General features: G+C 53.5%; 1 protein-coding gene across 2 annotated transcripts; it reads right to left on the bottom strand.

The window, feature by feature from the left end:
- NUMBL (NUMB like endocytic adaptor protein) lies at window positions 1-25,778 on the bottom strand. Of its 2 annotated transcripts, XM_088672785.1 has the most exons (10): window positions 25,554-25,686; window positions 17,515-17,632; window positions 12,873-13,015; window positions 11,297-11,371; window positions 8,385-8,459; window positions 7,945-8,085; window positions 6,664-6,868; window positions 5,696-5,968; window positions 3,806-3,976; window positions 1-2,459 (listed from the first exon to the last, which is right to left on the bottom strand). In XM_088672785.1, the coding sequence occupies exons 2-10, from the start codon at window positions 17,606-17,608 to the stop codon at window positions 1,834-1,836; spliced, it is 1,803 nt and encodes a 600-aa protein (XP_088528911.1). In that variant the 5' UTR covers window positions 17,609-17,632; window positions 25,554-25,686; the 3' UTR covers window positions 1-1,833. The 2 variants fall into 2 exon arrangements, with proteins under 2 accessions (XP_088528911.1, XP_034976453.3); XM_035120562.3 differs by lacking the exon at window positions 17,515-17,632 and having other exon boundaries at window positions 25,554-25,778.
- Between the last annotated feature and the right edge of the window lie 948 nt (window positions 25,779-26,726).

Genomic DNA, 26,726 nt, shown 5'->3' on the forward strand with positions numbered 1-26,726 from the left:
TTGGGCTATTATATTACTGGCTTTATTTTGTCATTTATTATATAATACAAATATGTGGAATTCTTAGATACAAAACATCTGGAAATAAGATAGAAAATAGAAAGCGGGGGAGGGATTTTCTGTGCCCAGGCAGTTTGGGGGGGGGCAGGAGAACCAGAGCTTCTTCCCACCCCAGCCACAACTGTATGTGACCTAGGTGGGAGGGGACAGAAGAAGGAATGGCTACTCAGTTGGGGGGGCATCAAGTGTGATGTGCGCCCCCCCCCCCATGAAATGGCACCAGGCTCGCCAGCTCCATCGCTGCCTGGTGGGAGCGGGGTTTGCCACAGCCCCCAAACGGCAGAAATGTGGCTGGATTATTCTTCAACTGAACCTGCAGTCCAACATCTAGTTTTCTTGGGGGGGGGGAGGCAGTCCAGCTCCATCATATTTCATCTCTCCCCCCCCCCATGTCCAGCTTTCTGCATCCCTGCAGCTGCAGAGCCAAAATCCCCCCCCACTCCCTCTCCCAACATCCACACTTTTCCTGCAGCACAACCGGGGGGGGGGGGTTGTTTGGGTTTTTGTTGTTGTTGCTGCAACCACATTTTGAAATTGTTCAGTTCCATTACTGGAATTTGACTTTGAGGCACGGTTAAAAAATAAAAAATAAATTAACATGATTCCCTTGCTGAATTCAATATAAATTTGACATCCTAAGGGCTTTTATCCTTCCCCCATTCCAAAATAAAATCCAGCGGAGATCAAATTATTTAGGGGGGCAGGGAAGGAAGGTAGGAAACCCACAAGCGCACCCCACCCCCAACCAATTTTATCCACGTCATTGCCGATCGGGCAGATTTCTAAAATCAGCAGCTTCGAAGTGGGGGTGTCCGTCGCTTCGCCCCACAGATTCCCTGTAGTCCGGGCGCCATTCGTAGCTGGGAATGTCGTTAAAAAACATCGGAAGTTTCCACCAGACAAAAGTGAGTTAAAACCGTTTGCTTGGGCACGATCCGCTCGAAACATTGTGCCAGATGAGATTGCGTCCCACCCACCCCCTGCAACGCACAGAAGCCTACTAAGCAGTTAGGGAGGAAGAAGCAACATTTCCTCCCCCCCCCACTCCAGCCACTGTAGGGCCTTAAGGGGCCTTGACTTCCACCTGAGCACCACCCAAAATGGGTCACAACTCTGCCCCTGCCCAAGAAGGCTTCTGCTTCAGGGCATTTGCTCCCACCGGGCTGCAAGGAGAGAGGTTTAATGTGCTCAGATAGCTGGGGAACTCCCTGCCGCAGGGATTCGAGCCCTCCAAAAAATGACTCAGTCGCTTGCAAGGTGCTGCCTGAGGAATGGATTATATAGGGGGGTAGGGGGGGGGCTCTGCAGAAGGGAGCAGGGGCAGGAGAAGCCAGGGAAGAGAGTCTTTGGGCTGCTCAACCAAACGGAAAGGGGGGGGGAGGAAGCACAGAGAGAGGCAGCGCCAGGCCAGCTGGATCCACCATCGCCCCAAATGCCCAGGGGCAAAAACTCTGGACGTTATGGCAAGAGAAGGGCCCCTGTGCACCCGCACCTCGGCCCCCTCTTTTGTTTCCTCTGGGGAGGAAGAGAGAAATAAACTGAGCCCCCCAACCAGACAAGGAGGGACATCCCACCAGAGCCGCTAGAAGCAACAAAAAGCCAACAGGGGGCTCCCCCAAAACCCGGGACATTGGCGATGCCAGCCCCTGGAGAGTCCGAGAACGTTGACTACCCCCCACCCCAACCTGCAGGCGGGACTCTGTGACGGGGAAGGGCCCGGAAAGGAGAGCAGGGCGCCCCCCCCCGGCAGTCCAAGTTGCTAAAACGTGGCGGTCACAGCTCGATCTCGAAGGTTTTCTGCTGGTCGCCGGAGAAGGGGTTCGGGGCGACGGAAGAAGCTCGGGACTCCAGCGCTGCCCACTGGGCTTCAAAGGGGTCTGTGGGGGGGTCCTGGCGGGGGGCAGGAGGCGCTGGCAGGCTCTGCTCAGGGGGCCAGGAGCCGCCGTTGGGTCTGGGCCGGGCTGGGCCCAGCAGGTTCTGCGGGAAAGGGCTGGCCTTGGCCCCCAAGTTTGTGGCGGGTGCCTGCGTGGCAGAGCAGAAAGCGTTGGCCACCATCTGGGAGGGGGTGATGCCCACAACGGGCAAGCTGGGCGCAGCGGCGGCAGCAGCATAGGGCATCCCCGGGGGGTAGGGCATGCCCATGGGGAGGAAAGCCGGCGCCATCTGAGGAGGGGGCGGCACAAACATGCCCAGGGGCGGGGGGCCCACGTCGTAGCTCAGGGGGAAGGTGGGCAGCGGAGGGGGCAGCGCCATGGGCACCTGCTGCTGCTGCTGCTGCTGCTGTTGTTGTTGGGCCTTCGCAGCCTTGGCCACTTCCTGCAGCCAGCGCTCGGCTTCTGAGGGTGTCCGTTTGTGGCCCGGCTGGAACGGGGGGGTGACGGGGGCTCCGGCAGAGGGACCTGCAGAGGGCAAGAGGGAGAAGAGAAAAGCAGCTCAGTCCAGGAGGAGGAGGGGAGAGGAGTCGTCGTAGGGTTGGGGGTTGAGGGTTCCCCAGGGGTCATCTAGCCCAACCCCCTGCCAGGCAGGAATCTCCAAGGAAGATGACCGCCCAAACTCCACTTTAAAAACTCCAAGGAAGCTGAAGTTCGGTCGCACATCTCCTTTCTGCCGAGCGTGGCGTTGACACTGAACTGGAGAGTGCCTGGCTTGTGTTTAGCTGGTGTATAATGAGCTGTCGGATATTCTCCGCTCTCAAACGGAGCGAGTGCCTTTCAACATGTGAGAAAAGCTATTTGGTTGCAAATCTCCATTTTGAAAAAGGGCTGCCTTTGGTCCAGTGCTTTCCCAAACTTGGGCGTCCGGCTGTTTTTGGACTACAACTCCCATCATCCCTAGCTAGCAAGACCACCGGTCAGGGATGATGGGAACCGTAGTCTGAAAACAGCAGGACACCCAAGTTTGGGAAGCCCTGCATTAGTCTTCCGTTCCCAGCCAGCGTGGAAGGAAGGACAAACAACTCTCCTGAAAAACAGCTCCAGGCTAATGGAGACTGTGAGGAGAGAGAGAGACCTTCAATTCCAAGTCTGTTTTGAACTATACAATATTTCTAAGAAGATGCTGAGCGTATGTTTGGATAAGCTTCTCTCTTATGGAATTATCCGGATGTATCTTTGATGCTGTTGTCCAGTTTTGAAGAAAGTTCTACAAGTAAAGTTTTGAACAAACTGATGGGTCTGGGCCAGGCATAGGCAAACTCCAGCCCTCCAGATGTTTGGGACTACAATTCCCATCATCCCTGACCACTGGTCCTGTTAACTAGGGATGATGGGAATTATAGTCCCAAACATCTGGAGGGCCGGAGTTTGCCTATGCCTGGTCTGGGCAATGTTACATCCCAAAAGGACTCCGTTTTTATGCATCCGTGCTGCAAACTATTAATATCTGCAATACTTTCTTGCAACTTGAAGCCAGAGGATAGCATCCGTCCCTTCCCCAAAGTGGGAGAAAACAAGTTTGTTCCCTCTTCTGTTTGACAGCCTTTGAGATATTTGAAGATGGCTCTCGTATCTCCTCTCAGCCTCCCCTTTCCCAAGCTAAGCATGCCCAACTCCTTCAAACGTTCCTCATCAGGCTTCGTTTCCAGGTCCTTGATCACCCCCCTTTGCACACCTTCCAGCTTGTCAATATCCTTAAATTGTGGTACCCAGAAATGGACACAGTATTCCAGGTAAGGTCTGACCAACATAGAAAAGAGTGGAACTCTGTGGGGCAGAGGCCTTTTGGGGGAGGGGCGGTGGCAACATACCTGTGCTGCCCCCTTCCATGGGCATTGCGGCTGCCGTGGGTCCAGGGGTGCCATTAAGCGGGGTGCCATTGGCGGGCTCTCCGGCTGGCTGGGTGAGCGAGGAGTCGATCTGGCTGCAGAGGGCAGTGATGCTGTCGGAATCGCCATTGGGAGTTGAGTCGAGCTCAGTGACTGGCGGGAGGGAGGGAAGGAGGGATTTCAGAAGGGGCTGCACCCCAAAAGCAGCTTGAGCCCCCCCCCCGGCAACACACACAAACCCTGGACCTCAGTCTCCCCACAAGCCTTACCTACATGTTTGGTGCATGTTTTAAGTCTTAACTTTTTGTATGTTTTCAATTATGGCTGTCAGAAAAAAATTCAAATTGATAACGCAGGGATGGCCAACTCCCAAGAGACTGCGATCTACTCACAGAGTTAAAAACTCTGGTCAAAGTTGAGCTGGTTCAGGTCAAAGTTGTTGAGCTTTTTTTAGGAAGGAGGAAGGCCCATTTTTGGGTGGTTCAGGTCAAAGTTGTTGAGTTTTTTCAGGGAGGGGGTAAAATGTTGAGCTTTTTTTAGGGGAGCCACAGTTGTTCAGCTTCTTTGGGGGGAGCCAGTGATCTACCAATGATATACCGCAGATGTCCAGTGATCTACTGGTAGATCACGATCTACCTGTTGGACATGCCTGGATAATTGTATCGCTTTTTGTAAACCGTGCTGAGGTTATCTTTCTACCATCAAGCGGTGCATACCTTTTATGAAAGAAAGAAAGCAAATTCATGCCCGCTTTTTTTTTGCCAAGACAGCTTACAGGTATATATATATATATATATATATATATATATATATATATATATAAAACCAAGATAGAAAAAGCTAAAAACATAGATCACCATTAAAAAGGAATTGAAAACTAACAGAATTGAAACAATATAAATTTTAAATATCTGTTAAAAATGCAGATTATAAGAGCAATAAAAATATCTCAGTACCCTTTCCTTAAAAAAACAGGCAGTTCCTAAATTCCTGTTAGAATAAAAAGGACTTCACCTGCCAGCAGAAAGACAGCAAGAATAAATGAGAAATGCTACTAAGGATTTTTTGTTGTTGCATAAATTAATGGAGATGTATTGTCAAAAGAATTGGTCTTATGTGTGACACAGGCAGCTCAAATAGTCATTGCAGCTCTTTGGGAAACGCTGGACGTTTAGGGCCATTTGCTCTGGAACAGAGAAAATTATGCATTCTTTGATATTTCGACAGGGACTAGAACCTTCAGGTCCTTTTTATATTATTTGCCTTATTATACACATACAAGGGAAGCATCATTTTCAAGCCAGTCCTTCTCAAAAGCTTGGCAAATTGGGAACTAGACTGAATAGCACCCATATTCTTTACCGGAAGACATTTATTCTTGCTTTTGTCTTTCACAACCTGGACTTTATTTTAACCCCTGAGCAGCCGTACTTAGTTTACGTGCCTATTTTTTAGTTTGGTCCCCCCCCCATCTTTTAATTTTCTCTCTTTTTAAAACAAACAAAAAATGTTTATCTGCCGTGAATCTTGCAAGTAATTATACCCCGAAGCGCGGGGCGGGGGGGGGGGAGGCTAAGTTTCATCTGTCGTTATAACGGTTCCCTCTTCCTTTATATACGGCATGAAATGAAATAGAAAAGAATTATTTCCAAAAATAAAAAAAACCAACCAACAAGTGTTTTACACCTGCCCCACCCCCACCCCCGGCATGGTTTATCCCTCCAGGGTAATCAGAGGGTAGACTGCCATGGCATGTGGAAGCTCCATTTAGGAAGCACATTTGAAAACCTCCATGGAATGACTCCCATGCACCCAAAGGGTCTCTCAAGGCACCCCCTTCACCTCCCTCTGCCCCCCCCCCCCGTTCCTCACCTGCGTCCCCCCTGCGCTGCAAGGTGGAGGGCAGCTCGTTTAGCCGCAAAGAGAGTTGCCTCTTGAATGGAGAGTTCTTCTGGCTGAGGGTGGGGAAGCCCCGGAAGGAGCCTTGACGCACCAGCTGCTCCAGGGGCGCATGGCGGCGTGGGATGGCGTGGGCGCCCCCCACCTCGGCCTTCTCCTCCGGAGATGTGGCCCCCTGCGGAGGGGAGGCGCTGCCCGGCTGGGCGGGAGCTGGGGAGGGGGGTGCAGGCACCGTCGCCGCTTCGGCTGAAGGGGGGGGAAGCAAAGATTTAGAGAAGTCCCCGGGGTGGAGGGCACCCGAACTCAGGACCTTGCGCTTCTCCTGCAAAGGAGCCTTGGCACAGCTTTCCCTGGTTGCCACCTCCTTCCCCCGCCCCCCTGAAGTGCCCACATTTTGGGGTCTTGGGGAGGGGGCCACCTTTATACGATTTATGCATGGAAAGGAGAAAGTGGAGAGAGATTTTTATTCCCCTCCGTATCTCCTAAGACTGGAACTTGTGCCATGAAGCTGAAGGTTGGACAGATAAAAGAGAAGGCTTTTTCACCCAGGGCTGGGTTAAACTGCGGAACTCCCTCCCACAGGAGGCAGGGATGGCTTTGAAAGGGGACTGGAGGAGGTCACAGAGGAGGAGACGCCCATCTAGGGCTCTGCTCTGCTTCTACAGTTGGAGGCAGTAAATGCTTCTGAATGCCAATTGCTGGAAACCAAAGGAGGGGAGAGGGCTCTTGTGTTCGAATCCTGCTTGTAATGTGGGAGCAGGAGACTGGATTCAATGGGACATGGGCCTGATCAAGCAAGCAAGGCTCTTCTGATGCTCTTATGGAACCTCCAACTCCAGAGGGAGTCTGGATTCCTCGGGGTATGATGATGCTGGACTAGATGTGCCCCCCGTTGGCCTGATCCTGGTCTTCTCCTCAGCACCCAAAGACCGGGGTTTTACCTTTCTTCCTGTCCTGCGGGGGCCTTGCTCCCGACGGTCGGCTTGCAGAGGCTGGGGGTCCTGGCAGGCGGAAGGAGCCTTCGCGGGCGAAGCTGGTGCGGGTGGCGTCAAAGGAGGCTGTGACGCCACACTCCTTCTCCCGCTTCTGCTTGCGCTCCAGGCAAGCGGCAAAGGCACATCCCACGGCGTGGCTCAAGCGCTCTCCCTGCGAGGGGAAGAGGCAGATGAGGCTGTCAGTGCCGCCCAGAGGGAAGGCGGGGGCGGCCCTCGCATCGACTGAGGAGGAAGGCGCGCACCGCGTACCACACCAAATGCCTGTGGAACTCCCTGCTACAAGATGCAGTGACAGCCGCTCACTTAAGATGCCTTTGGGAAAGGGCTAGGCAGATTTATGGGATGTTTGCTGAAGAACACTTGCCCCCCTCCTTATTTATTCCCCACAACAACCCTGTGAGGTAGGTTGGGATGAGAGAGATGGGGACTCTCTTAAGAGAAGGGCTGAGTTGAAGGCTTTAAATCTGATCCTTTTCACCAAACGACAAGAGGGGCCTCGCAGAGGGAGGGGACCCCACGGCATCCACACAGCTCTAGGGTTGCCCTCGGAGGGAGAGCAGGTAACTTTGGGGTGCCAGGGGGCAGCGAAGGGATTCTTCAGGCTTTGCCCGCTGCAGGAGGACATCCAGAACAGCATCTATGGTTCTGACGGTGCCGGTCAGGGGGAGAGTGGCAGTGGTAGTGCAGTGGTTAGAGTGACTGAGTGACTTGGGGGCCGGTCCCTGCCTCTTGGGCTGACCTACATCACAGGGTTGCTGTGGGGATTAAATGAGGAAGGGAGAGAACCATGTACATTTATTATTAATTATTGTGATTATTAATTATTAATTATTTTAATTATTTTAATTATTTTAATTATTTTAATTATTTTAATTATTTATTATTATTATTGCTGCTGCTGCTGCAGGAAGCTGCATTAGATGACACTTGGGGTCCCTCCCAGCTCCCCAATCCTATGATTCCGTGATTATTATTATTTATTAAGTTTATATTTTGCCCTTCATCCAAGGACCACAGGGCAAGTTCACAACCTAAGAATGCAAAGTGAGAACACAAAACACATGATAAAGCGAGAACTAAAGCAAACCACACCATGAGCCCCATGGAGGAAAAGGTGTGGGGTACCGATGCAATAAAATCAGAAACCGTTAAGAGCTCCATATGCACGGGTGTGCAAAGTCTGTGTGCCCCCCTCCGTCTGCCCGATGCCCCCCTGGTGCCACCCACCGAGTCCTTCAGCGCCAGGAAGCAATGGCAGATCCAGCGCCGTGTGGTTCCGTCCCGGCAGATGTAGGAGAAGGCCTTGTCGAAGTTGCGGTCTGGGGCGCAGAAGGAGACCTTCTCAATCGTCTGGTCCACGATCAGATCCTGGCGGGAGGGAAAGGGAAAGGGCAGCCGTGACACTGCAGAAGGGAGCGTTTGCATGCTGCTCCGTGGGGAGCGGAAGCTGCTCTCTGTGCATGCTCAGAGGTTGCTCTTCCCCAAGGCAAAAGCCCCTCCATGTCGCCGCTTTGAAGCTGGAGCGCAAGGAGCCCTTGGGCCAGCGGAAGGCAGTTTCCGGGGCTCCGCCGCGGCTCTCCCGGGAAGCCACAAAGAGCCTCACTCGAACCCAGAACCTTCCGTATCCAGAGCAGGTGCTCTGCTGCTTAGCCACAGCAACTTCGTACCTTGGTCTTGTCGTCCACAACTCTCAGGCCATCTGCCGAGACCCAAAGCACGGACTTCACCGATTTGCGGCCGCTCTGTTGGGAGGGGAGCAACAAGAGGGAGGGCAGGAAAGTTAACAGAACTCCACCTCGCCAGCCTTGCTAGAGCCCCTCGGGCTCTCTGCTTTTATTTCGGGAGGAGAGAATGCATTTCTTTGCTTCTGCCCTCCTGGGTTTCGGAGATGGCACCAGTTGTTGCCCACTGGCTGCAACCATGCCGCTGCGCCCAACCGGGGGTCACAATCTCCAGCCACCCACAAATTTGTTCTGGACGACAATTCCCTGCAGCTTCGGCCAAAGGGAAGAGTGGTTGCAGAGAAGCCAAATATCCGATGCGGCTGTCGGCTATTGTTTCTGGGCACCTGCACCAATCAGAAAGCTGTGCCTTGGTTTTTGGACATTTCAGAAATCAAATGGCCTTCCAGAACTGATTAAGTTTGCTATTTATTTTGTGCTTTTGTTTTCGAAGCTTTTGCGATCCATTTGTTTTTGTGACTGTGTGGAACCAAGCTCAGCTACTGATCGATTTTGACTGCGGAAATCAGTGCAGGTAAGGAAATAATAATGATTTTAATTTTTATCATCTACAATACTGTCTTGTTTATTTTATAGTACAGTAGATTGATTATTGCTTTCATTTTATGGATCAATGGTCTCGTTAAGACAGTAAAATGCATATTAAATTGCTGTTTTAGGGGTTGTTTTTAAAAGTTTGGGACAGATTAATCCGTTTTGCATTACTTTCCATGGGAAAGCGCACCTTGGTTTTGGAACCCTTTGGTTTTGGAACGGACTGCCAAAATGGATTAAGTTTGAGAACCAAGGTACCACTGTACATTTATGGGGGGAGTCAGAGAGGGAGAGGGAGAAAGGGTTAGAAACAGAACGGAGGCATTAAAACACAAAGGACTGGGTTTAAAAAGAAGTTGGTTGGCTTGACTCTGCTTAGATCTTAACGAAGAAGACACCTCCCAATTTAAAAACTGCTCCACTTTTTAAAATTAAAATACAGTAAAATGCTTGTTGCTTTGTTATTACTTTTAAAAAGCTGCAGAGGGCAGCAGAGGCCTCACACCACCATCACTCTCAGGGTGGTCCCTCCTGCCGCTGCCTACATAACCCCCAACCTCTCTCTCCCTTCTTCAAGAATACTATGGATTTCATCCTGTGGGATTTTATCAATTTACTGTGTTTACACCCCACCTTTTCCTCCAAGGAGCTCAAGGCAGCAGACATGGTCCTCCCCGTCCTCATCTAATCCCCACAACCACCCTGGGAGGAAGGTTAGTCTGAGAGGCACGGACTGGACTCCCAAGGTCACCCCCAGTGAGCTTCATGGCCCAGTGGGGGATTCGAACCCTGGTCTCCCAGGTCTTTGTCTGACACTAACCACTACGCAACGCTGCCTCTACATTTTGGAAGATTTAACTAACGCAAATGGTTAAATCCTTGGAAAAGACCCTGATGTTGGGAAAGATTGAGGGCACTAGGAGAAGGGGATGTCAGAGGACAAGATGGTTGGGCAGTGTTCTCGAAGCTACGAACATGAGTTTGACCAAACTGCGGGAGGCAGTGCAAGACAGGAGTGCCTGGCGTGCTATGGTCCATGGGGTCACGAAGAGTCGGACACGACTAAACGACTAAACAAATGGTTAAAGCTCATCTGCTCAACTCACTCTGGTTTCTTTAGGTAAAGGTAAAGGGACCCCTGACCATTAGGTCCAGTCGTGACCGACTCTGGGGTTGCGCGCTCATCTCGCATTATTGGCCGAGGGAGCCGGCGTATAGCTTCCAGCAAACCAGAGCAGCACATGGAAACGCCGTTTACCTTCCCGCTGTAGCGGTTCCTATTTATCTACTTGCACTTTGACGTGCTTTCGAACTGCTAGGTTGGCAGGAGCTGGGACCAAGCAACGGGAGCTCACTCCATCACAGGGATTCGAACCGCCGACCTTCTGGTCAGCAAGCCCTAGCTTCTGGTCAGCAAGCCCTATGCTCAGTGGTTTAACCACAGCGCCACCTGGGTCCCTGGTTTCTTTAGCTCTGCATTAATTGTTTCGCTAAACGGCTTTCGAGGTTTTCTGATATTTCAAACGACTAAGACTGTATTGAATTGCAAAAATCATTTCAATGAATCGGTTGCTGTTTGCTGTATTTATATGTTACTGATAGCACAGTGGTTGCAATGTTGGCTGTTTTTTCCCCAACGCTTTTGTGATCATTGGGAGCCACTCTGAGCTCAAGATTTGTTGCTGGAAAAGTAGGATAGAAATATAAAATCAGAGCAAAATTCAACCTTCTAATTAATGGGGGCATAGAAGTCTCCCCATCCATGCCCAACTCTCCGTCCAGAATGACAAGGAGGGCAAACTCTGCTTTCTAGATAGAAGACTTCAAATCGCAAAAATTAAAAACATGCAACGAGCTAATTTTTAAAGATTCTCCCCGTCTCCCTGCTTTTTTAAATTTCCCTTTTGACCATCTGCTTTATGACGCTGAGTCATTTGGCAACCCCGTTAGGCAACTGCACAGATCTGCTGTGACCCTTTCGGTGCAAATGGTCCAGGTCCTACTTCCCAGGCTTCCCAGGTCAGTGACCCACCCCACCTGCCGCCACGAAACACACATGAGCCATTCCCCACATTGCAGGGGGTTGGACTAGAGGACCTTTGGAGGTCCCTTCCAACTCCACGATTCCGCATCCCAGGGCAGAGAGGCCCTCCCGGAGCAGCCAGTGCCTGCTCCACACACAGGTTGCCAGCCCCCGGCCTCTTCTCTGCCCCCTCCCCATGCGTTTCCTGGAGAGTGACAGAGGCCGCAGAGACCCAGCCACACACACACACACCCCGGTGAGACCCCCCCAACAAACTCACCGCTTTCAGCTTCTTCACGGCTTCTTCGCAAACGTGCATTCCCCGAGACTCCGCTACTTCGGCATGACCCAGGTACTACGGGGGCAAGGAAAGACTCAGGACAAGGGCCGGGGACAAGGTGTCGCTATTAGGGTATAAACCCTTTTAAACTTGGGAACAGTTCGCCCGCGAAATCGCCTCCCCCCACATGCAAGCCCTCGTATCGGCGGAACTGGCCCTGTTGCAGGGGCCACATGAAACCTGCTCCCATGTTTCTAAGAAACCCATCTTCTCGTCTGGTGGAAATTACACTTTGGAACTGCCTGCCACTTGATAACAAGCTGCCTAGAGCGGCTAGGGCAACCCAGTCAGATGAGCGGGGTGCTAATAAACAAACAAACAAACCAACAAAATAATCATCATAATAATACCAGCAGTGCCTTTACTGTACTCCTTTCAGCATCTGCTTAAATCCATTTTTGTTTAGACAACCTGCCCAGGTTGACGAGAGCTTCAACCTGCTTTTAGTCTAAGGGTATTTAAAACTTTTCAAAAGTCTTAAATTGCTATTCATCCTTCTTACTGATAATTCTATCGCTTTATCCTTTTCTTTTCTTTTTGTGATCCGCCCCGTTTTTTCAAAACAATCAAGCAGTGTAAAAATTTATGAAATAAATAAAGAAGCAAGGCTTTTGCTTCCTGCTCCAAACACACACACCCTGGTCAAAGGCCGAGAAGACAGACGTGAGCACTCTGCACATGCTCAGAGGCACACTTCTTTATATTCTCCTCCCCAAGCGTGCGCGCATGCACACACACACACACACACACACACACACATGATCCTAGAGCAGAGTCCAGGTGGCTGGACTCACCTCCCTGACCATCACTCAGGGTCACCACTGATATATCCATTTCACAGATAGGAACGACGCTGTGTCTGACCGACAGTTTGGGCAGCTGCTCTCGGGAAATCCTGGGCTGAGCTGGGATCCGGACCCGACAAAGCAATGAAAGATCCCCAAGGGACCTGAAACCATTCCAGGATCAGGAAAGGTTGGCCACAAAAGTTCATGCACAGGTTTCTTCAAGACTGGACTGCCACAGCACCCTCTCTGTGGGGCTTCCCTTGTGCCTGATCTAGAAGCTGCAGGCAGTGCAGAATACTTCAGCAAGATTGCTGGCGGAAGCAAGTCCCTGTCACCAGCGTCAAAGCATTGCTGCCCAGAGATCCACGCTGGATCCTGAGTGTGGCAGCGCAGCCCTGTGGAACTCCCTGCCTCTTGATATCAGGGAGGCGCCTTTGCCATACAATTTGCAGCGCTTGGCAAAAAACAAACAAACCATTTCCGCTTGGGAAAAGGCTTCCCTTGACTTGTACAAGTTTTAATCCATTTTCCATTCATTGCCCAATTTTACCTTTCGAATATTTCAAGGAGTTATTTGTACGGATCGTATCATGCTTCCTGCAAACAGCTTTCGAGCTGCCGCCTTTAAAACAAGCAGTGTATATATCTCACAAAATAAGGTAAAATAAAGGCATCCCCCTCTTTCTGCTCCCTCCAACTCCCCCCCCCTCGCCCCTCACCAGACTCACCCGCACTGGGAAACTACAACGCCCCTTCCGGACGGCTTCCTCATCGGCCTGCCACTGGTGGGGGCGGCTGGCCTCCGGGACGTAGGCTGGCTTCTTCCGCCTCAGGCTCTGCCGCAGCTTGTTCATCGCTGACCCCCCTGGGCCTGCAAAGAGGGCAGGGAGGGAAAAGGTCGGGCTCAGCATCCCCGAGGACCCCAAAGGAGAGAGGGAGGCAGGACTCACAACATGGAGGGCTGCTACAACCCCAGAATGCAGCTCACCAAAATATTAGGAGACACGGCAGTCTCTGGCATAGCAAGGGATAATAACCCCATGGGTCCCTTCCCCCCGCCCCGCCCCCCGTCTCACGGGCAGATGGGAGGTGAGGGGTGGGTGGACCCACCTACCCGGCTGCCGTCTCTAAGCCAACAAGGAATATCCTACATGCTCAAGGAGGAAGAATGAGCAGGAATTGATTGAAACACAGCAATGTGGGGTTCTCCCCCCCCCCGCCCTTTTGGCAAGGATTTACTGGGAGGCGAATCTCCAGAAAATTTCACATCCCCAAGATCAAAGGAGCATCGGGAAACAGGGAGGAGGAGGCCGGGGCTTTTATAACCATCTCTGAGCATGCCCTGTCTGATTTAACTGGGACGCCTCAATCACAGGCAGAGGAAAGAAAAAAACACCACACACACACACACACAGTCCTTGCAGCCCAGACAGGAGCTGCTAGGGGGAGATCTAGGACCCTGGAAGACCCAGAGATGCACAGACAGAGGCCGGAGACGATTAGAAACTCAGGTATATACGTCAGGTGCCAAAGTGGCTTCTTAAATCAGGGTTTCCAGTCGCCAAAGCGGAATGGCTAGTTGCCATTTGGCTCCAAAGCTGAAGTTTTCAATATGCCCTTTGGGTTCCTGAAATTCATTCTGAAGGTGCAGATAAAGTATCACGGACAGAATTCGACAGGCTGTGTTGCTGGTGTGGGAAAACAGTCCAGAACATAGAATCCCCAGGCAGGCACCTCCAGATGGTAGAGATTGTCAGGTGACATCCTGACACCTGGGCATCTTCACTGGGTCGCAAGTGGTGGCTGGTAGCCAGGCGCAAAATGTGCCCGAAAAATTTCGAACACTGGTGGAAAGGCACTTCCCGCGTGCTCAGGAGCAGTCTCACAAGGCAAAGTCCTGCCACAGTCAAGCATTAAACCTGCAAATGGTACAACACAGCAGGGCCCCCACCCACCTACTCCTTTGCAGGGGGAGGGAAAAAGGGTTGCCCTTTTTCCTCCTGGAGGGGGCTCTGCTGCCCTGGCTGCACATTTCTGCCTGCAGCAAGGTTGCTAAGCGCACAGGAGCCCCACCAAAGTGGGGAAGTGGCCGTCTTTGGAACGAAAGGGGCTGAGTGTCACCAGCTGCTCCCCCCCCCCCCCGGCCCAAGGCCAGGAGGTCAAAGCTACTTAGCCATCTCCTGGGGTGGATCGAGGGTAGGATTTCTTGCCGGGGGGGGGGGGGGGAGAGGCCATGAAGCCAAAAAGAGCCATCACTCAGGAGTTGAGCAAGAGGCCTTGGACAGAAGGACAGCTGAATCAGGCCCAAGGAAGCTCCTCTGGCCCAGCAACCTCTTCTCCCAGGGGCCTCAAAGGGAAACCCACACTCAGGATCCAAGCACAAGAGTTCTCTCCCCTCCTGCGGTTCCCAGCAACTGGGATTCAGAAGCATCGTTCCATGAATTTGTCTAGTCCTATTTTAAAGCGACCCATGTTGGCGGCCATCTCTGCCTCCTGCGGCAGGGAGTTTGCACTGCGTGGAGAAGGAGAGAGGGAGAGTAACTTTTCTCTCTCCCCTTTCTCTTACTTGCTTTTTTCCTCCGAGCGCTGCAGCATTCCCTGATCTCGGCCAGCTCGAGACGTCGAAGCATTGCTGCCGCCTGGAGGGACCCCAAATCCAGCGGGGTTGGAGCTCCCGTTTAGAATGATAGACTCCTAGAGCTGGAAGGGGCGCCATGGGTCATCTAGTCCAAACCCCTGCAATGAAGGAAAATGCACCCACACGGGGATCAAACCCATGACCTGTGCATTTTCACCAGCTCCGCTAACTGCCAAGGCTCCTTCCCAGGTCATTGAATTGTGGAGTCAGAAGGTGGTCTCGCCATCTAGCAGGAATCTCAGCGAATGATTATTCCGAGAATCATAGAATTGCAGAGTTGGAAGGGACCGGGGGGAGGGGGGTGTCATCCAGTCCAACCCCCACAGCAGAGGAAAACCACGGATCCTCACTCTTACTCTTGAGCTGCAGAGGAAGTTCGCAGACTCCTTTGCCTGCTGCACCAGCCTCTCTGCAGCTTGCAGATACCTCCCTTCCCACTGCTGCGACCCCACGGCTCCTCTCATCTCACAGATGGCCCCGGCCAGCTGTTAAAGGCACCCCCCACCAAAATAGCCAGCGCAGACGAGGACAACAGAAGAGGACATGCAGGAGTGCGGGGAGCCGAGTGTTCTCTTTTTTTGTGACGCGTGTGCCCCACACAATGTCCACAAAGCTAATCTCCCCCCCCCCAACCCCCACCAGACGGCCGGCTGCAGAGAGAGACAAAAAGGGTACAGACACTGGGCTGGTACAGCCCCCCCCCTGCCATAACTCTGACCCCACTTGTGCAGATGGGGGGTGGGGAGGGGGCGTCGAGGAGCGGAGAAATTGAATGGAGACCCCCAAGCAGATTCTACGGGGAATGGGGAGGGGGGCTGGTTTAAAGGCAGTCCCCCCAACCCCCTCTCTTTTTGCAAAGTCAAACTTTCCCTTGCAACAGCTGCACCAGCCCTGTTTGAAACAAAAGAGCATCCTGCAGGGCCCCCACCCCACCCCCCACCCACCCAACCCGTTGTCAGGCAAGGCAGCTGCCCCTGAATGGGTTTGGGGAGCCAACAGCTGTGTGTGTGTCCTGACAAGCCCCCTCCCCGGTTTCTTTGCCCCCATCCCAGTGCCTGGTCCAAGCACACCAGCTGTACTGGGGCTGGGCAAACATTTGGCCAAAAGGCGGAGGAGGGGGGGGGAATGGCGGGATTGTTTCCTCAGCTGCCACCAGCCGCTGGCTCAGCAGATGGGAGCCAGTCCCAGACAAGCAGAGAGGGTGGGCCGGGAGAGGGGGGGTCCTCAGATGTGCCCCCTCTAAAGGGGGGTGGAGAGAAGGTCTCCTCCTCCAGGGACCTTCAAGCCCAGGACAAAACCAAAGAGAGACGGGTGGTGGGGTGAGTCTCAGAGCTAGGAGCTTGGGCAGAGAGGCCAGAGTGAGCTGTAATAGGTGCTGGGGCTCAAGCTTGTGTCTTTTCAGGAGTCGACAGAAAGACTCAGAACTCTCTGCAGTGGGTCACGCACAAACCTCACCTCCCCACCCCCCCACTCACAAAGTAGTAGTAGTAATAATAATAATTATACCATGCCCATCTGGCTGGGTTTCCCCAGCCACTCTGGGCGGCTCCCTGCAGAATACTAAAAAAAGAATAAAACTTCAAACATGAAAAACTTCCCTAAACAGGGCTGCCTTCAGATGTCTTCTAAAAGTCAGATAGCTGTTTATTTCCTTGACATCTGCTGGGAGGACGTTCCACAGGGCGGGCGCCACTACCGAGAAGGCCCTCTGCCTGGTTCCCTGTAACCTCACTTCTCGCAATGAGGGAACCGCCAGAAGGCCCTCGGCTCTGGACCTCAGTGTCTGAGCCGGATGATGGGGGTGGAGATGCTCCTTCGGGTATACTGGCTCGAGGCCATTAGGGCTTTGAAGGTTAGCACCAACACTTTGAATTGTGCTCAGAAACGTATTGGGAGCCAATGAAGGTCTTTCAGGACTGGTGTTATATGGTCTCGGTGGCCACTCCCAGTCACCAGTCTAGCTGCCGCATTCTGGATTAATTGGAGTTTCCGGGTCACCTTCAAAGGTAGCCCCACATAGTGCACATGGCAGTAGTCCAAGCAGGAGATAACTAGAGCATGCACCAGTCTGGCGAGACAGTCCATGGGCAGGTAGCGTCTCAGCCTGCGTACCAGATGGAGCTGGTAGACAGCTGCCCTGGACACAGAATTGACCTGCGCCTCCATGGACAGCTGTGAGTCCAAAATGACTCCCAGGCTGTGCACCTGGTCCTTCATGGGCACAGTTACCCTGTTTAGGACCAGGGAGTCCTCCACACCTGCCCAGCACTCTGTCATTGCTTGCTGTTATGCTTCTTTGAGATTTAGCCGGTATCTCCTGGGGCCAAATCCTGGCATCTGGTGCTGCAGGAGTCCCAGGACAGATCCTTGCAGGTACAGGAAGGAGAGGTGACATACTTGAAAGACCCTCGCGGGGAAGAAGATGGAGCAAAGCTCGCTTTCTGTGGCTCCAGAGGGGAGGAGCCGAAACGATGGGTTCAAATTGCAAGAAATGAGATTCTGCCTAAACATTAGGAAGAGCTTTCTGGCAGCTTCCTGGGAGGCTTTCAAGTAGAGGTTGGAAGACCACCTGTCAGGAATTCTTCCATTGCAATTCCTGCACTGCAGGGGGTTGGACTAGAGGACCCTTGGGGGCCCCTTCCAATTCTACTCCCCTATGATTGTGGAAGCAGATGCCCTTCCAAGCCAGGTCCAAAGGGACGCCTCCCCCCCCCACTTCCTGCATTTGGTACCTGCACCAGCTCCTTCCTCTGGCTGGCTTCCTGCCTGCCTCGTCCGCCCTGGCCCATTAATGGAACAGCTTTTATCGGCTTTCATGGCTTTCATCCTCTCTGCGCATCACTCAGCCTTCTAGGAGAAAGCAGGGGGGTGGAGAGGGAGAGAAGCACCATTATCCATGTCTCCGCTTGAGAGTTTTCCTGGAGACACAGATCAGCTAGGTCATAGAATCATAGAATCGTAGAGTTGGAAGAGACCACAAGGGCCATCCAATCCAACCCCCTGCCAAGCAGGAAACACCATCAAAGCATTCCTGACATATGGTTGTCAAGCCTCTGCTTACAGACCTCCAAAGAAGGAGACTCCACCACACTCCTTGGTAGCAAATTCCACTGCCGAACAGCTCTTACTGTCAGGAAGTTCTTCCTAATGTTTAGGTGGAATCTTCTTTCTTGTAGCTTGAATCCATTGCTCCGTTTCCACTTCTCCGGAGCAGCAGAAAACAACCTTTCTCCCTCCTCTATATGACATCCTTTTATATATTTGAACATGGCTATCATATCACCCCTTAACCTTCTCTTCTCCAGGATAAACATACCCAGCTCCCTAAGCCGTTCCTCATAAGGCATTGTTTCCAGGCCTTTGACCATTTTGGTTGCCCTCCTCTGGACACGTTCCAGCTTGTCAGTATCCTTCTTGAACTGTGGTGCCCAGAACTGGACACAGTATTCCAGGTGAGGTCTGACCAGAGTGGAATACAGTGGTACTATTACTTCCCTTGATCTAGATGCTATACTCCTATTGATGCAGCCCAGAATTGCATTGGCTTTTTTAGCTGCTGCATCACACTGTTGACTCATGTCAAGTTTGTGGTCTACCAAGACTCCTAGATCCTTTTCACATGTACTGCTCTCAAGCCAGGTGTCGCCCATCCTGTATTTGTGCCTTTCAATTTTTTTTTGCCCAAGTGTAGTACTTGACATTTCTCCTTGTTAAAATTCATCTTGTTTGCTTTGGCCCAGGCTGCCAAGGGGCGGGAGACACTCAAGAGAGGCCTCTCCCACTCAGCTTCCTTATCCCATTGCAACACAACAACCTTGCAGTGCTGACAGTTGGTGTTGCCACCTCCCTCCCACTGACACAACAGTGTGAAGCTGCAGCAAAAAAGGCTAGTGCTATTCTAGGCTGCCTCAACAGAAGTCTACTGTCCAGATCAAGGGAAGCCATAGTGCCATTCTATTCCACCTTGGTCAGGCCCCACCTGGAATAAATACTGTGTCCAATTCTGGGCACCACAATTTAAGAAGGATGTTGACAAGCTGGAAGGTGTGCAGAGAAGGGCGACCAAGATGATCAAGGGTCTGGAAACCAAGCCTGATGAGGAATGGTCGAAGGAGCTGGGTATGTTTAGCCTGGAAGAGAGGAATATGAGAGCCATCTTCAAATATCTTAAGGGTTGTCACATGGAAGATGGAGCAAGCTTGTTTTCTCCTGCTCTGGAGGGTAGAACCCATGGCTTCAAGTTACAAGAAAGGGGATTCCGACTAAACATTCAGAAAAACTTCCTGACAGTAAGGGCTGTGGAACAGATTCCCACGAGAGGTGGTGGCCCCTCCTTCCTTGGAGGTTTTTAAGCAGAGGTTGGATGGCCACCTGTCATGGATGCTTTAGCTGAGATTCCTGCATTGCAGGGGATTGGACTAGATGACCCTTGGGTCCTTTCCAGCACTAAGATTCTGTGACTTTATAATTCATGCAGCCCAGGAGGGAGGGGACCTCGGCTGAAGCAAAGCCATTATTTTCTAAAAAGCTCCGGAGCCAGTGCACTCAGCACCCCTTGGTCCAACCATACATCTGGGGGGGAAAGTGGCTTTCTTATCCCAGTCCAATATCAAAGCAACTTGCTCAGCTCCCTGGCGGACCCCCGCTTCTTAAGAAGAAGAAAACTTCTTAAAACCCAGGAACTCTGAGGCCAACTGTTTCCCTTTTGCGCTCCTTGAAGTGTAACGAGGTGGAGAAGGATCAACGCATGAAGCTTCCTTCTACAGAAACAGGCCATTGGTCCATGTAGCTCAATATTGCCTACGCTGACTTGCAGCAACAGAGTTTCAGACAAGGGAGCTTTTCCTGGCTGTACCTGGCAAGGCTGCTAGGTACTGAACCTGAGACCTTCTGCAGGCAGAGCAGCTGTTCTGTCTGAGCTGCTTCCCCTCTCAGCATCATCACCCTCTTGTGGGGGCAACGACCCGCCCCCACCCTCTAGATCCACACCTGGGATTTCCAGCCTTTGTCCACCAGACCAGAGACACTGCCTTGGGCAAAGGCCACAGCTCCCAGCTCCCTCGGTCAGGGATAGATTCCGGCTACCATCCACAGCAGCGCCAGTGAAGGGCAGAACCCTAGAACTGCAGAGCTGGAAGGGACCAGGAGCGCCATCTAGCCCAACCCCCTGCCATGCAGGAATCTTTAGTCCAATGCGAGGCTTGAACCCACGACTGTGAGATTAAGAGTCTCATGCTCTGCCAACTGAGCCACTCCACCGCTGTGGATCAGAGCAATCTCACACCCTGTTGGATCAAGGTGACTCGGTGGTGACTCTGGGCTGGCACAGACCAGCTTCCCCACCCCCCTGCTACCTGGACACCTCCCCACTCACCAGGGTCGTCGCGCCTTACCCCAACCTGCCCCAGAAACAGTCTCTCGTCCCACCCACCCACGTCAAAGCCGATTGCTGGGGAGCGAAAGCAAAGCAGAAGTCTCCCTGCCACCCACGGAGACCTGGAGAGTCATCGCCTCTGAGCCACTTAGAGCCATCACAGCCCCCAGGGAACGGCAGGGCTTCTGGAGCCAAGCTGAGTCAGGTGGAAGAGGGCGGCAGAGCCTCCATCCAGGCAAGACGCAGGCCCTATGGCAGGGAGATTCTCTCCCATACGAGACCCCCAGTCAGGACAAGGTGGGGGAGAGCCCCCACTCCTCTTTCAGGAGGATGACATGGGGACTCAGCCCCAGACTTGACCCAGCGTGCAAAATCTATGGGACCCCTACCCAGCCTGGCACACCAAAGGCTGCCCATTACAGGAAGCTTCTCCTCCACCAGCATGGAAGTGGGTGGGTGGGGGCTGCAAATAAAGAAAGGAGCAGCCAAATGGAACAAGGCGGGGACGGGGACAGAGGGATTCCCCGAGGGAAAACGGTTGCAGAATTTGGGGTTGTTGGGTTTAGGGGGAAAGTCGAGGAAGAAGCAACACAATAGAAGTTTAGAAAGTCCTTCTCCACGCATCACAGGGTTAAACTGTGGAACTCCTTCCCACAGGAGGAAGTGATGGCCACAAACAAACTATATGGCTTTAAAAGAGGATAAGACCAATTCATGGAAGGGGAGGCGGCGATTGATGGCTATTACCCACCATGGCTGTGCTCTGCCTCCACAGCCAGAGGAAGCAATACTTCTGAATACTAGTTGCTGGAATGCACAGGAAGGCCGAGCGCTTCCGTGCTCAATTCCTGCTTGCGGGTTTCCCAAAAGGGGCAGCTGGCTGGCGCCCCCTCCCCCGGTGAGAACAGGACACTGGACGGTTCTGTATGGCCTGATCCAACAGGCTTCTAAAGGGCCGTGCACCCAAAGGGAGAAGTCCTCATCACCCCGTCTGCAAAATGGGAACAAGAGTGACCAGCCCCTGTAGGGTTAGGGAGAGGACAATTCCCCCTCCCCAACTTCAAAAAATAATAATTGCAAAACAGATGCCCAATGACTCACACACACTGTCTGCCAAACTGGAACAGACTCCTCTTTCCCACCCGCCCACTGTGTCTGCTCCAAACAGACCCAGCAAATCTCAGGAGCCGGATTCCCCGCCCTTGTGCTGCTGCCTGGCCTGCCCGTACAACACCACCACCCCCCCGGCAGAGAACCCAGGAATCCTAGCTCCCATCTCCCCTTGCGTCACCAGGGGAGACCCCAGGAGTCCTTCTGTGCTCCCCCTGCGGAGGAAAGCGGCAAAGAAACAGCAGCTGCGCCTCTCCGGAGCTAATTGGGCCTCCTTAATGGGCAGCAATAATTGCGGCTTATTTCCCAGTTTCCTGCCGCCGCCGGCTCCTCTGCCCATGGTCTGGGAAGCCATGAACTCAGCTGCCCTTCTGAGACCAGACATGGGAGGGGCAGGGAAACAATCCCCTGCCGCCTGGAAGAGGAGGGTCCCTGCCTCTGGCAGGATGATGTACACACAGCTGAGCCAAGCTCCTGGCCCTGCCAGAGCACAGGGATGAGGACAGCACATTCTCCTCCTCCCCTTGCCACTGGAGAACCACAGCCAGTATCCACCCATCACAAGGTCAGGATTCTGAGTAACCTGAATGGCAAGTCTCAGATGTGCCCCCCCCCACAAACCCCATCAGCTGCCAACCAAGGCTGGGGTGTGTGTGTGCTTTCGGAACTGCCCCATAAGCTCCTATGCAGCTTTTGGCCCTCTGGCAAAAGGGCCTCGGGAAGCTCTTGCCATGGGGCCTTGGGCTGCTCCCATCTACTCAGAGTAGCTTCACAGGGTCGGAGCCACGATGATAAAAGGCCTCCCCACACCCCAAGGCCACACCTGGGACCTCCCTTAGACAAGCCCTGCCTGGATCCATTCTCTTTTCCTTTCCCAAACAGTAAGAGCATCTTTGCAAAGGAGGGGAAGTGTCTTTCCAGGGTGCTCCAAAGCAGCTCAGGAGCCCCCTTCATGTTCAGTGCCAGCCAGGGCTTGATGGGGTACCTCTGGGCATGTGCAAAATGCCTCTCCCTCCCCGTTTGGGAAGAGGCCATAGCGAAGCAACTGAGTGCCTGAGTGCATGACCCAGACTCAATGCCCAACATCACTTCCAAGTCAGGATGAGACTCTCCCTGCCCGGGATTCTTGAGGGGGCCGCTGCTGCCCAGGGCTGGGGTACCTGTGGAGACCAATCCAGAAATTCCTGGATGCCACATCCATGGCCACACTGGGCTGGGGTTGGTGGGGGGCCATCGACCTCCGGAGAGGCAAAGGAACCCCTTTGCTCCTGCAGACAATGTTGATCTGGGTGTGACTCTGAACAAGGCAGTATCCTATGCTAATGCCTATGGGGAATGTACTCCTGGTCTATGGGGACATTCTCCCACAGGCAGGCCAGGCCTATTTTAAGAAACAGGCACTCGATGGTCCCAGGAATGTCACATCTCCAAGGTGGTCCACCTTTGGCATTGCCCAGGCATGACATGCCCAAGTAGGGCAGGATTCAGGCAATTTGCTCTGGCAGTTATGTCTTCCCCTCTCCATGGGGCAGAGGGATGCTGGGGGCGGGGGACTGATGGTGGCCTCCACTGGAACACCCCCAAACGCACACACCAACACCACCTTAGGGATATCCTGACAACCCCGAGAAGGCAGGGATCTACTGGATTATGACTATAGATTCCCCCTGGAATCTAGAGCTATCCCCAACAAGGCCATCAGGGCAGGACTCAGCAGAAAATTATGCATGGCTCAGAGAAAGAAGAAAGCCTTTTTTTAATCCCTCTCTCATAGGGCCAAAAGTTATGGACAGCCAGCACAGCAGAAACGCTGGAAGTTTCAGGACAGATTAAAAGAAGTCCTTCTTCAATGCAGGACAGAGTTAAACTGTGGAACTCCCTCCCACAAGAGGCAGGGATGGCCTCCCGCCTAGATGGCTTTAAAAGAGGACTGGACAAATTCATGGAGGAGGAAGAGGGGCCCCTCGATGGCTCGGCTCTGCCTCCACAGTCTGAGGCAGCAATGCTTCTGAATCCCAGTAGCTGGAAGCCACTGGAAGAGAGAAGACTCTTGGCCACTCTGATCACAGGATGCTGGACTAGACGGGCCCCCTTTGGCCTGATCCAGCAGGCTCGTCCTATATTCTAATGTGGGGAGCACCCCCAAACACACACACACAATGCAGCACAGCTGTCTGGCTGGATCTGGAAGTGAGCGACGCCAGAGAGTCTAAAATCACTGGTTGGGGTGGAATGGAGAGGCAGATTCTCAGAGAGTTTTTTTCTTCTCCTAAAAAGCAGCATGTTGAGTTGCAAGTGCCCCAGGAAGAACATCCTTCAAGCAGAGCCCAAGGAGATGTTTAGCGGAGAAAGGAAAAGAGCGCTGAATGTGCTCAGAGGCACTCTTGACGAGGGCTTGTCATTTCGCAAGGCTCTGCTTGAGAAGCCACTGAGCTCTCCAAATCCACTCCAAGTCTCTCTTCCCCCTGGCTAAGATTTTACAGAAAAATGAGAGGAAGGCTGGAAGATTCCTTAAACCTAGCCAGGCCCCTGTTCCATATAAAGCAGTGTTGTCTACACCGACTCGCAGCAACGGCTCTCAAGGGTTTCAGGCAGGGCATTTCTTTTGACCCCCACCTCTAACATGAACATCCAAACCTGGGCTGGCCTTTAAGGAGAGATTGTCTCTGAGGTGGGGAGGGGAGCGCTGAGGCTCAAACAGGAACATCTGGAAGTAAGACACTCGGAAGTCCCAGATGCACCAGGGTCGGTGGGCATTAGAAATTCGCTTTGCACATGTTCAGAGGTGGCCATGCTCTTATCTTGCCATCTAACCTGAGGCACAACATTTTAAACCAAGCAGGTCCTGGGCACAGAGGGGCCTGGGACAGGATGACTTCAAAGCTTATCTTGAAAAAAGCAAGTTGAAAAGCTGGAAAATAAAACCAGGGGTGGAGCTCTAGACTGGCCTCAAAATAGCCAAGGCAGAATCTCCCCAAGCCCTGGGCACCCAGCGGAAGAGGGCAGACTCTGCATTGGTGCTCTGCCCAGGGAATGCTGAAGCGTCATTAGCACCCAGACCCCTTTGCCCACTGCAAGGGCCGGGTGTGGCTCGCTGGGGGCCACCTGCTCTACACTGCAGATCCTTTCAAAAGTCAGGCCTTGGAGGGCAGAGGGAGCTCCCCACCCGAATCACATGCCTCCTCCGAATCCAGGGGCTGGGGTGGAGATCAGACCAAGATGCTCATTCTGCCAGGCGTGAAGCCAGGACTCACCCACCTTCTCGCACCGGGAGTCACCCGCCATCATCAACAGGCCCTGAAGGAGACCTGGGGGGGGACCCCAGAACCTCTTCCTTTAAATACATGCCTGCCAACAGGCTCCCAGCCGCATAGGATCCAGAATTAAAACAATCTGTTCCGCGACAGCCAAGAACAGAGAAATTGAGTGGCTCCACCCGATGCTACTAGCCATTTGGGGTGATGGAGGTCATTAATGCTCCCCAACTTAAGATTCATTGATTTTGACACCCCGCCAACAAACCACCTCTTCCGTTACCCAACCTGTGCACTTCTCAAGGGGGGGAGAGCCCCCCCCAAATGTCCCCATGGGCCTTTTCCTGGCTTCCGCGGGGGGGATTCCATTCCGAATCTCTCTGGAACAACGGGGAGGGGACGGTCGGCGCTTGCAAGGTTTCCAGAAGGCCCCCTCCCCAAACGACTGGCCCTGCGCAATCCCTCTTAACCCCACCCACCCAGTTACGTCGATCCTGAAGTATTGGCGAGTGGGGAGCCCCATTCTTCCGTCCCCCGGCCCAGTACTGGGTGGGGCAACTGCTCTCAATCCCCTCCCCGAGCACCATGATCCCGCGAGGCCCGATCGGGGGGCCGGCGAGGCAGAAGGGGCTCAGCCCTGCCTAGCCGGGGGCGCCGCTGCCTGCCGACGGAAGGAGCGAACCCCGGAGGAGGCGGCGGTGGTGCGGGGGGGGGCCCAGAGAGATGCGATCCCTCCCCTCCGTCCGCTTTGATTTCCGAGCAAGGCTTTGGAGGGGGGAGCAAGAGGAGGGCCTGTGCCCTTCACAGCTGTCACTCGACGCGGGGTGGGGGGCGGAGGAAGGGAGTGAGAGAAGGGGCGCGGGAGAGGGATGCGGAAAAGCGGGGGCGGCGGGGATCCCCGGAAAGAGGCATCGCGGGAGGGGGCGTCGTTGGTGCGCAGAAAAAGAGGAGGGAGAGAGAAGGAGAGACTCCCCCCTCAGCCCCCCCCAATTCCATCCTTCGCTGCATCGCATCCCTGCCCGCTTCGCCTTACCCGGGTGCGGCGGGGCTCCGACGCCTCCTCCGCCGCCTCTTCCCGGCTCCGCATCCACGGTGAGCCCGGCGCGGGTCCTCCTCCTCCGCTGCTGCCGGTCTGGGCCGCCCCTCCCCGGCTGCTGCTGCTGCTGCTCCTCCGCCAGCCCCCCGCCCGATCCTCCCGATCCGCCTCTTCTCTCGGCTGCGGACGCCCCGTCTCGTCTCACCGCTGCCTCGGCTCCTCCGCGCACGCGCCTTGAGCCCAGCTGGCCTTGGCCCCGCCCCATGGCTCTTCGATATGCAAATGAGGACGCGCCCCCTTTCCTCGCCGGCGTTCTTTTTTAGCCGCAAAACTCCGCCTCCCACGCCTCCGCTGATTTTTATTGGCTCCACGTTCCTGAATATGCAAAAGAAAAAACGTCGCCGCCGCGCTCGCGCTCTCTTCTTCCTTCCCTCCCCGCCCGGTGTTATTTACAAAGTTCTGCCGACGCCACCCACCGAAGCAGGCTATTGGTCCGCGGGCGTACCCGCATGCAAATTAGCCCGTCCGCTCAGCCCGCCTACCTCGTCGTGATGCGACTATGCCTGCCTTAAGCCGCGCCCTCCGCCCCGCACCATGAAAGGGAAAGTGGAGAGGTGCCCGGTTTCAAGGCTCTCTGACCACGTTTGCAAACCGCTCCGGCTTCTTTCTCAAGGCTGGTCCAAGGGAGGCACTCTGCACATGCTCGCAGAAGCCATTTCACAGCACAACGCAGCGTAACGCGCCTGTCTCCTCTCTGCCCCGCCGCTGATTCTTGCCTGGATCTGGATGGGCAAAGGGGGTGCAATGAACCCCACATTGGTGCTTCCCTGGAGCCAAGCTCTGTACTTGCCTTGTGGACAACGCTCCTAGAGTGACCCCAAGGGCGGATCACCCTTTTGCCGAACCCCCCCCCCCTTATTTTTTAGTGTTTGCCGGAACCGGAACCTTTGGAACTCTCTGCCTCTTGGTACAGGCAGCGCCTACTTAAAACATTCTCGCTTGGCTGAGCGCCCAAGCAGCTTAGAAAGCGGGTGCGAGTTTGGGTCTGTTTTTCGTCTATCGCTGTTCTAACATCCCGAAATGCTTCTTATTGATAACTTTATTATTGTATCCTTTTTTGTAAACCGCTTTGAAGTTTTAAAAAAATAAAAATCGTGCGGTGTATAAATT

Source organism: Zootoca vivipara, chromosome 6 (genome assembly GCF_965207765.1).
Source record: "Zootoca vivipara chromosome 6, rZooViv2.hap1.1, whole genome shotgun sequence".
NCBI lineage: Eukaryota > Metazoa > Chordata > Lepidosauria > Squamata > Lacertidae > Zootoca > Zootoca vivipara.

Excerpts from the sequence above, each read along its gene's own strand:
- NUMBL (XM_088672785.1), bottom strand. The coding sequence starts at position 17,608 with ATGAAAGCCATGAAAGCCGATAAAAGCTGTTCCATTAATGGGCCAGGG. Across the intron at positions 8,460-11,296 it reads CCGTGAAGAAGCTGAAAGCG|AGCGGCCGCAAATCGGTGAA; the intron begins GTGAGTTTGTTG and ends CCCTCCCAACAG. Across the intron at positions 8,086-8,384 it reads TTGTGGACGACAAGACCAAG|GATCTGATCGTGGACCAGAC; the intron begins GTACGAAGTTGC and ends CCCTCCCGCCAG.